General features: G+C 58.4%; 1 protein-coding gene across 3 annotated transcripts in view; it reads right to left on the bottom strand.

The window, feature by feature from the left end:
• Nucleotides 1-10,647, bottom strand: part of SDC1 (syndecan 1) — a 22,220-nt gene that overhangs the window by 9,083 nt on the left and 2,490 nt on the right. Inside the window, exon 1 of one of the 3 annotated variants that reach the window (XM_005874943.2) lies at nt 10,489-10,566. The exons of 1 other annotated variant lie outside the window; for it this stretch is intronic. In XM_005874943.2, the coding sequence (XP_005875005.1) occupies nt 10,489-10,551 (63 nt within the window). In that variant the 5' untranslated portion in view covers nt 10,552-10,566. Of the gene's footprint in view, nt 1-9,149; nt 9,213-10,488; nt 10,567-10,647 lie in introns of those variants that run through there. One more of the 3 variants, XM_014546693.1, reaches the window with a different exon arrangement.

Raw genomic sequence — 10,647 nt, 5'->3', positions numbered from 1 at the left:
AGGACGTCCCGGTGGGAGTGCGTCAATCACTTCCTCTCCCAAGGCTGCTTTCCTGACTTGGGAGCTGCCAGGAGGCAAGCGAGGCCACTGAGGAGGCACCGATGTCCTGCCCCCTGCCCACACTCCCAGGAGGGAGGGCCCCCCGTGCCTCCGGGCAGCACCAGCATTTCCGGCCTGACAGGCAGTTATTTATCAGCTCGGTGTCTCTCCACCAGAACCAAGTCAAGCTGGGGCCTGCTGAGGGGGTGATGGGACTGGCCCGGGTGGGAGGGGCCTGGGGAGCAAGCAGGCCCCCACCTTCACCCTGAGAATGTGCTTCCTTAGGGCCCCCAAAAGTCCCCAACCCCCCTGAGCACTTCCATGGGAGGAGTGCCTTACAGGGGACCTCCTGGGCACCCGAACCCTCCCCCCCACACACACACACAACCCCACCTCCACGGTCCCCGCACGGCCACCTGGACACAGACCTCGATGCTCTGGGGAATTCCAGGGCAGGGCAGGGGTGCAGAGCAGCACCCATCCTTCACTGTAGAGACCCCCCTGCAGTAACGTTTCCCATGGCACCGAATGCCAGGGTTTACAGATGGGAAACCCAAGGTCAAGGTCGTAGAGCCCTTTCCCCTGCCTCACGTAGCTGGCTTGGGGCACCCCGAGAGGCCAGGGATGTGTTGAGAGGGGATCCTGGCAACCAATGCCAGCCCTGATGCCCAAACCAGGTCAGAGCTGCCGCCGGCACCCGGGTCCCCCCTCCACGGGAAGGGTGCTGCCTCCAGCCCTCATGAAGGGACTTGTCTGAGAACAGGCCCGGCCGAGGGCTGGGTGCAGGGCCGGAGCTGGAAGACCAGTTCCTCTGCTTTTCCGCGCCTGCCAGAACCTGGGCCGCTTGGAAAGATTCCGCTCAGTGTTGAGCAAGGCCGCCCGGCCCGGCCCAGCCTGGCGCTGCCCTGGGAGCCAGACAAGGAGTGGCAGGGAAAGTGACCAGCCCACGTTCCGGGAAAACCTGGCTGTCGCCTGGGCCCTGCTCCCAACTCACCGGGTGACCCGGGAAAGACCCTGCGGGTTGCCCACTGTACCAGGTGCTTAGCCGAGTGGTGGCCAGGGAGCTCCTCGTCCCAAGTCTGTGGCTGGGGAATCAAGGCCCGCCCTCGAGGGGCACCTGAGGGTGGCACACCACAAACATGGTCACTCAGGATGGTAAGGTGGGGGATGTGGGGATGGGGGCCTCTTGATCACAGTGACTCAGAGTCATCGGTCTCAGCTTCCCAAAGGGGGTTATGGCCCAGGCAGATTGCTGGAGATGCCCCAAATCAAGGTGACCCCGGCGATGTAACTGGCACCCCACAGGGACAGAGGGAGCGCCAGGCCCCCAGAGCCTCGTCCCTCCCCAGCGCTGGCTGTCCTAGCGAGACAGCCAAGGCCGGAAGCTCAGTGCAGGATCCTCCAGACGGCCCCCCGTGAGGGCCCCTGAAACTGCTCTCCAGCTGATTAATCTCCAGACTCCCCCAGGCCTGGGGGGCCTGTCACCTCTGGCACATGGGCCTGTAGAGACATCCTCCCCCTGCGCTGGCTAAATAAAGTGTTCTTCGGTTTCACTGGAGGCAGAAACTTGCAGCTTTTGACACACCTGCAGCCAGCAGCGCTCCAGCTGTGCGAGCAGGAGGGAGGCGCGCTCTATCACCCAGATCTCCCCATCGGCGTCCCCTTTAAAAGAAAAGTGCCGCTGGGAAGGCTAAGGGGTGCCAGTCACCCACAGCAGAGTGGAAACCAGCTCTGTGTGTGTGTGTGGGGGGGGGGCTATTCTGGAACTGGGGTGGTGGGGAGAGCAGGAGTGTGGAGGATGGGGAAGGATTGCTAAAGGGAAGCTGGAGGAGCCAAGAGCACATTTTCCAACCTGTGTCAGAATGTGCGCCAGCCAGCTCCATACCCAAAAGAGAAGGACTGAGTGAATTCCCTTTGCTCCAGCGCGGAGCCACAGATGTCCTTGGCTTCTCTCCCGCACACGGAACAGTAACGGGCCAGCCTGGGACCTGCCTCTGGAATAAAGCGCAGTTCGGAGCGGTCAGCACACGGAGGCTGCTGGGAGCCCAGCCAGACACACAGGAAGGGCAGAGCGTCCTTGAGGGGGTCCCATGGCTGAGCGGAGCTGGTATTTTCTGGCCTGAGTGACGGAAGGCAGAATTTTCTAGAAAAGTGCAGAAGGAAGGGGGGATCCTAAGGGTGGGGAAACCCTCAGTCTGCAGGTCTAGACACCAGCCACTACCCGGCATAGCTGGGGGCCTGCTGTCTGGGTTCAGCTGGCCTCCTCCCACCGCCTGCCAGCCCCGCACCCCGCCCCGGGTCAGGAGCCAGCCCCTGGCAGAGGTCAGGCAGAGGGGAGGCTCCGATTTCTGAGAAGGGGCAAAAGCCAGGTTTGCAGGCCCTGTGACATCAGCACACCGGGGTAAGGCCAGGCGGCCATTCACACGGGGTAACTGCAGGCGCAGGTCCGGTTACACTGCGCCCCTCCCCCAGTCACGGGCACTGGGTGGGGGGCTCTCCCCAAGGACTCTCCAAGCAGCGTTAGCCCCAAAGCTCTCCCCCAGACTTGCCCCTCTGAGCCCAGGAAGGGACTACAAATCATGCCACGTATGTTATTTCACTGAATATTTTCAAAAGCCCCTCTGAGTCACACAGGACATGAAACACCCCAGCTTACAGATGAGGAAACTGAGGCTTAGAGGCAGACACAGAAACATGCCTGAGGGCACAGGAAGTGATGGAGCCTGGTGATGAGCTGGGTGGGCCAGACTCCATGCCCTGTGCTCTCCCCATCCCTCCCCCTGCACCACCACCCCCAGCACCTTGCTCTGCTCCAGCCCCAGGTGGGGCTAATCAAGGCAGACTAGCCAGCCAGTTCTGGTCCCATCCTGCCTGCCCAGCCCCAAGGCTTCAGGACCCCAGTCCCTTCCCCAGAGGAAGGCAGACCCTAGATGGGGGTCTAGCAGAGATTCCTGTTCCACAGGGGGCAGAGGGGAAAGGGCATGAGGGGCTCTCTGCTCCTCAGACAATTCCCAGAGCCCAGGATGCCTCAGCCAGTGCTGCAAGACCTCGGGCGGCTTCCTGGCTTAAGCCTTCCCAGGACTTTATCACAACCAGGCATCCCAGGAAAACTGCGCCTAGACCCATCCTCCAAGCCCCCAGCCCCCCAGCGTGCCTGTGGGGGATGGGAAGGGGAGGTGGGGCAGTGCCGAAGATCTCGCTCAGCCCAGTGGCCCAGTCTCCTAGCCTGGCCCACAGCCCAGCAGGTCTTGCTGCCCAGACCCTCCCCATGCCCCATCCTGAGGCGATGCGGTCACCAGGACGGCAGCACCGCACCCCAGCGGTTCTCTCTGAAGTGACGTCAGAGGCTCCTCAAACCCCCGCAGCCTGGGGCCCTGCGAGCCCAAACCTGACCACACATCCATCCAGGACACTCCCTGGAGACAGGACACCAAGGCCCCAAATAGTTTCCTGGGCAGCAGGGATGCCGAGAAGCTACGGGAGGGAAGAGCCAGTGCTGCCCCATGCACCCACCATGGCACTGATACAGCCAAGCCCCCACACAGGTCAGGTGAGGCCCCGGGCTTCCGCGGCCATGAGGTGCCAGGGCGTGGAAACAGAAGTCCAGGTCCTCAACCCCCGAGGCCTCCTGGTGCCCAGCACAGGCTAGATTTTGGGGTGGACCAGCTCACCTCGGCCCTCCAGAAGTCCCTCCCATTGTTCCCATGTCCCATCCACCCTGGCCAGGTCCCAGAACCCTGTCTCCTCAGTAGGAAAGATGGTGAATTCAACATCACTGTGGGGGGACTTCTCCGCACCTCTGGAGCTCAGTGGCGCCCAAGCGGTCCGAGAGCAGGGCTGGCCTGTCTGCACAGACTGCTGCTCGTCTGGTCCCCGTAATAGCCACCCTCTCTTACATGCACCCCTGGACCAGGCAAGGACCCCTCCACATCTGCCCAGGCCAGGTACGGCTCATGACCCCCATGCTTGAGACAGAACTCGCGGGCAGCAGGAGCGGAGGCAGGCCCTGCCCAGATACCCACCAGTCCTGTCACATCGCCGTGAGACTTAGGAACACCTAAATGCATGACCTCACCTCCACCTCTGAGCCCCCCACCCCCATTTCACAGATGGGCTCACTGAGGCCCATGCACAATCACTCAGCAGTAAAGAGGGCCGGGGCTGGAAGCCAGGCCCCCAAGCGCTAGTCTGCCTTCCTGTAGTGCCCCCACCCCACAGCCAGCACACAATGGGCCCCCGGTCAAGGCTGGCTGGGTGAGTCTCTGAAAAAGGCCCGTGGGCCCGGCACCATGACTCAGCTGATGAGCAGAGCGATAAACAGATCTGCCTTCCCCACTGCCCCAACCTGCCCACCATGGCTTCCGTTCCTGCTAATGAGTGGCCCTGGGGCAGGCGGCCAGGGTGCCTGGGTGTGTGCGGGTAATATTCCCTGACCCCCACCCCCAGCCTGACCTCGCCCAGGGCCTCGTCCACCCGAGGTTCCCACACTGAGCTCCAAGTTCATCCGTTCCATGCAGCCTGCCCTCACCCCACCCCGCAGGTCTGCCCCTCAGGCAGCTGGTGCTCCCCACGCAGAATACTGGTGGAGGCTGCTGAGCCCACCCCAGTCCCCCAGGGCCACCTCCTCCTTCCCAGAACAAGGTCTCTCTGCAGCCACCGGGCTGTCAGAGCTGACGAAGGGAAGGGAGGCCCCTTGAGCAGGTGAGGGAACTGAGGCCCACAGTCAGGGCCAACCTGGGACTAGGACGGCCAGGAGCCCCGGCTGCCCTTTTCGGTGGGAATAATGCCGCAGACTCCTACAGCCAGGGATGGAGGAGTGTCAGAGCTGCAGCTATAAAGGGAAAAGACCGCCAGAAAGGAAGGGAGAGAGGAAGACAGCTTCCTGGTTTCTGAGAAGGAAGTTGCAGGCAGGTAGGTGACAACCAGGTTTCCCAAAAAGTTCTGGATGCAGCCTACCATCAGGAGAGCCTGGGGGGAAACGGAATCAGGAATGTCCAGGCAAAGCCCAGCCATAGCTGCAACCTATGCTGCGGGCCAGACCCACCATCCCACCCCTGCATACACACGCGCACACACACACACACACACACACACACACACACAAGGGCCTTGTGGGGCTGCAACCCCCAGGTGAGTCACTGGGAAGCGTTTTTCCCAGGGCCGAAGGCCAGCGGAAGAGCAGCCTCTACATATAATTAGGCAGCCCACAGAGCCATAAACGCCAGGAGGAGAGATGCTCACGGGGTTCCTGGGGCAGGAGGGGGGCATCTGAAAGCCTAGGAGTTCCCAGGTCAACAGGAAGAGTGACTGGGCAGACAACCAAGTCCAGGAGAAGGTCCTGCCACCAGCCTCCCTCTCTGGACCCGATGGTCCCAAGCCCGTGCCTGCCTACTGCACTCTTCTTCCTCTGAGAGCCTGTGTCCACACATGTGCGGTCCCCAAACCGGCACAGCCTGACGGGCAGCAGGACACTTTCCGGAGGAAGCCTAGGCCCCCCACACCACCCTGGCTCTGGACCCCACAGCACCGAGCCCAGAGGAGCTGATCAGGCGCCCCTGCTCGGGCCTGGGAATGCAGCAGACCTTTTAGGGCCAACTCCCCACCCAACGGAGCCTCCTGAGGACAGGAGGAGGCGGCGGTCACATCGCAGACACAGCTAGCCCTTCCTGGGGCGAAGGGGAGGCTTCCCTTGTCCACCCAGAGCTGGAAGGTACCGTTGCTTAAGTGACCCCGAGCGCCAGGTCTTGCCTCTGCGACCTCAAGCTCTACAGCCTGCGCCCCAAACGAGCCTCCTGCGTCAAGGGACAGCTACCCAGCTACCCGCCTGCCCTCCCTTCCCTCAGCACTCAGGGCGCGCAAGGCCACTCAGAGAGGTTCCAGGGCGCGCACTCCGCCCGAAGCCCAGCCCCTGCTGGATCAGCTGGAGGGAAATGACAGGGCGCTGAGCCTGTTCCAGGTGCAGGAGCCGGCGCCAAAAGCCCTCTTTCCAGACTCCCTAATCCCATGCCTTCTCTCTAGACACACGTAGGCAGGCCCTGGGGGGAAAGGGGGACTTTCAACCCGAGACTCCAAAATTGGTTGTTGAATAGGAGGACGAAATCAGAAATAGTTTGTTCTGTAAAAGGACCAGGGTTCTGGGGCTAGACGCCATTTAATGGCCAAGTCCTCGGGTGTGTGCGTGCATGCGTGCGTGCGTGTGTGTGTGTGTGTGTGTGTGTGTGTGTGTGTGTGTGGCTGCTCCAGCAGCGGGACCTGGATTGCAGCGGGGCAGGAGGTGGAAGCCAGCACAGGAGCCAGGAGCCCTGGATTCTGGTAACACAGCTGTGCCATGGTGCCCCCACCCCATCCCTACCCCCATGCCCAAGAGGAAAGACAGTGCAGGCTGGCTGCTGTCTGGGGGCAAGACTGAGGGTACTATCCGAACAAGGGAACTGTATGCCCCCCAACCCACTGGGCCTCGGGTGCACACTCCCCACCCCACTCTCATGGGTCCCACTGTTTCCTGACCTAAACTTCCTGGGAGGAGCTCTTGCCTGTCCCTAAGTGACCATCAAAGGAACCCAACCCAAACCCAGTACATTACCTAAACCAGTGATGGCGAACCTATGACACGTGTGTCAGAGGTGACACTCGAACTCATTTTTTTGGTTGATTTTTCTTTGTTAAATGGCATTTAAATATGTAAAATAAATATCAAAAATATAAGTCTTTGTTTTACTATGGTGGCAAATATCAAAAAATTTCTATATGTGACACGGCACCAGAGTTAAGTTAGGGTTTTTCAAAATACTGACACGCCGAGCTCAAAAGGTTCGCCATCACTGACCTAAACCCTAGGATTGCCTAAAGCAGGGGTCCTCAAACTTTTTAAACAGGGGGCCAGTTCACTGTCCCTCAGACGGTTGGAGGGCCGGACTATAGTTTAAAAAAAACTATGAACAAATTCCTATGCACACTGCACATATCTTATTTTGAAGTAAAAAAACAAAACGGGAACAAATACAATATTTGTATTTGCATGTGGCCCGCAGGCCGTAGTTTGAGAACCCCTGGCCTAAAGCACTGTTCAGGTCACTGCAAGGACACCTCCATTCAAAACACGCAAACATACGGTTCTTCAGGATGGAACCGCAAATACCCATGAGGGCTGTGCAGGATCCAGTGGGCTGTGTGCTGGGCTTCATGGGGGAGACTTGACAGTCCATCAATATATTCATGCCATGCACATTCACGTGTACACGTACATACGTACACACACACACACTCACACACACTCCTGGTTCTGCCCCTTAGAGGGGCTCGGCTCTACAGGCTTCACCCACAAAATGGAGGCAATGACACAGAGTATAAAGGTTTGGGGTAAAGATGAAATAAGGTCGGAAAAGCCCTGAGCACGATATATCTACGGCTAACTTTCCTCGGGCACTTTCATTACCAAACGCTTTCACGAATTCATTATGAAACGAGCACGCAAATGACAGAATGAGGACAGGGAGAACAGGTATGCTACCCGCTTTTCACGGGACATCAAGATTTGGGAGTGAAGTGACTCACCCAAGATTACGTGGTAAATTAGGGGCAGAGTTGAGACTCGGTCCTGGGGCTCTGCTCAGCCCAAAGCTGTGTGTGGCCTGCCAACCAGTAAGGTGTGCAAAGACGGTGCCCTACAGTCCAAATCAACACGCTGAGCGGAGGGAGACAGGACCCACGCGAAGAACGAGGCCTTGGCCAATCAGGATTTGTGGCCAGTTAGCCTCGCTGGGTCCAGGCTACTTGTCATTGGCAAGTCACTTACAACTCAAGCCAGGAGAGGAGCATGGGGTCATCAGGTGCTCCCACCCAGAGGTCACTCATTCCTGTTCACCAAGGGAGCCCCTAAGAAACTCCCTTGAGCCCTGGCTGGTGTGGCTCAGTGGATAGAGCATCGGCCTGCAGACTGAAGGGTCCCAGGTTCAATTCTAGTCAAGGGCACGTGCCGGGTTGTTGGCTTGATCCCCAGTAAGGGGTGTGCAGGAGGCAGCCGATCAATGAGTCTCTCTCATTGATGTTTCTATCTCTCTCTCCCTCTCCCTTCCTGTCTGAAATCAATTATATATATATATATGAAGAAAAACTCCCTTGACAGCCTCTCTGTCATTCTAGGCACTAGCAGGGACACAGCAGAGGTCCCTGTGCCTTCAGGGACCACATGTCACAGATCATGAACATTACTCAGAGGTGAGACCCTTACTCCGAGCTGAAAACTCTGCTCTTAGGATTAACTCTAACACATCGGACTCGTTTCTCGGAATGGAGAAAAGTGCCAATTAGAACTGAACGGAAGAGTGGCTAACTACACTTAAACACACCCATGTCCCTTTGGCTGCTCCCAGACAGAGATGGAAGAGTTGGGGGACAAAATGTAGCAACCTGGGGGCCCCGGGCACAGGGGCCAAGTACTCTTCGGAGCTCCATGAGCCCAGGAGACGTAAGATCACCTGGTACAGTGACCACTGAGGACCCTCGCACCCACAGGGCCAGTTATGGTTAGCGTTCTTCTGCTAGTAACGGAAGGGAAATAAATAGTTCAGAAAGCCCTGCTCAAAGTGAGAATACTTTTGAAGGTACCATGGATTCTTAGCTCCCTGAGAAAGCCCTGTATACTTCCGTCCCAAGGGATTTCAGAACCTCAAATTCTGCTGCAAGAGAAAAGACTCCTCTATAAAAGATTCCAAAATTCAAGCTTCTCACTAATTCTTTCCAGGCCCTTCTCCCTTCCCTTCCCCTCCCCGCCGATCTGGGTTAATGAGGTTTTATTGGAACCCACCACGAGCCACAGGTAGAGACTCACACCGGCTCCACCCTCGCTGCGGAGCCGAAGCCAGGAGTGACATCACCTCTGGAAGGCTGCGCGCCTGGCAGAGGCAGCTAGCACCTCCCCCACCCCACCCACTCAGCCAGGCCGTGGGGAAGTGTCTCTACTAGCCCCCATAATTAAGACAAAAAGGAATTTTATGCCTTTCAAGAAAGAGAAGAGGGAAAGAGAGAAACACAGCAAATAGCTATTCCAGAACAAGCCATTTTTCTTGCATGGCAGAAACAAAAGACCACAGAAACCTTTTTAGACAAACCTGTTCCCTTCTCTTGGGAGTGGCTCTGAGCAGCCTCCCCCTGCCCATTCAAAGTCAGGTGCCCAGGCATCACACCCTACCTCCCCAGGCCCCAGGGGAGCTGTGACCTGCTTCCCACTGGGACCAAAGCGAACCCTTAGACACAGATCTGTGTGACCTATGAACATCTTCTCCCATTTTAGGCAAACCCCACTGCCTCATTTCTTTCAGGAAACAAGTAGAGGTGAGCTCTTCGAAGGCATTTCGTGGCACCTATATACCCCCTTTTACCCAAACCTGGAGAGGAAGAAGGCAGGGCTGGGAAAGAGAAAACAAACTAAACTTTAGTTAAAAAAGAAAGAGAGAAAGACCTAAGCTCCAAGCCAGAGCCTTACCCCAAAGCTCCGGGCTTTCAGTCTCGGGTCTCAGTTCAACCACCGCCACCAGGAAGCCCTCCCAGCACCTCAGCTCTAAGAAGCCTCCCCCCCTCCCTCCTTTCCCTTGAGACTCAACTAGCCCTTGGGCCCTGTGTCTCCACAAAGTGTCAAAGTTTCTTGGCAAGAAAAAAATGCCCCACACCGCAGCCCCTGCCCCTTCCCCACACACAAGGACTCTGAGCACCGGGGTCCCCGGAGAATCTCAAATCCCATCTGCTTCCCTGTTAACGGTCACTCTGGGATCAAAGCGAACAGACACTCCAGCCTCGCCCAAAGCCGTCAGAGAAACCGCCCCCATTCTGGCTGAGAAGAGGTGGAGAACCCCACCTCAGCATCCCTGCTGAGGCCCCACCCGGGGCCTGGAGAGAGAGGAGCAGCCAGGTAAGGCCAGGGGGGCAGGGGAAGTAAGCCAAGCACCTCCACTCTCTTCTCCAGAACAGCCACTGTGATTCAGGACGAAAGCTGAGTCCCACAGAGGCCAGCAAAGGAGAAGACAGGCGTCAAATTCTTACACCTGAAAGCCAGGATCGCACTGAAGACCCTGCTCAGAAGTCCTATCTGTCGCCATGGCTCCCCAATAGGGTACCCCCCCCCACCACACACACACACACACACACACACACACACACACACACACGCACACACGCGCGCGCGCGCGCGCGCGCACACACCCCAGCCCATCAGTAATTCAAGAGGCATCAGGGACCTTCGCCTGGAGTTCCAAATGCTCCCAAGCACAACAGTCGCCTGGGAAGCAGGGGGGCACTTCACCAATCCGCTGGGGAAACACCTCGCCTGGACCGGGGCCCTGTAAAATGCCCCAAGCGCTCAATAACCGGGGCTGTTATGCTCGGGGTAGGGCCTTACACAGGACAGCGTGGCTGAGACTAGTCCAGACCCCACGTTACGAGTGGAGGACCCACCCCCGCCGATGCTCCTTCCCTGCCCACGTGCCTCCCTGTGCCAGAGCCGGGAAGTCCAGCCATCCAGATGTGGTGGCGAGAGGCGGCCACTTCCGGAAGGGGAAGCGCCCCTCGCTCCGCACCTCCCCGCCCTCTCCATCCCGGGGGGGAGGCCGCCCC

Source organism: Myotis brandtii, unplaced genomic scaffold (assembly GCF_000412655.1).
Source record: "Myotis brandtii unplaced genomic scaffold, ASM41265v1 scaffold454, whole genome shotgun sequence".
Taxonomy (NCBI): Eukaryota; Metazoa; Chordata; class Mammalia; order Chiroptera; family Vespertilionidae; genus Myotis; species Myotis brandtii.
Note: the sequence above shows the minus strand (reverse complement) of the source record. Positions and strands in the feature narration are given on the sequence as shown.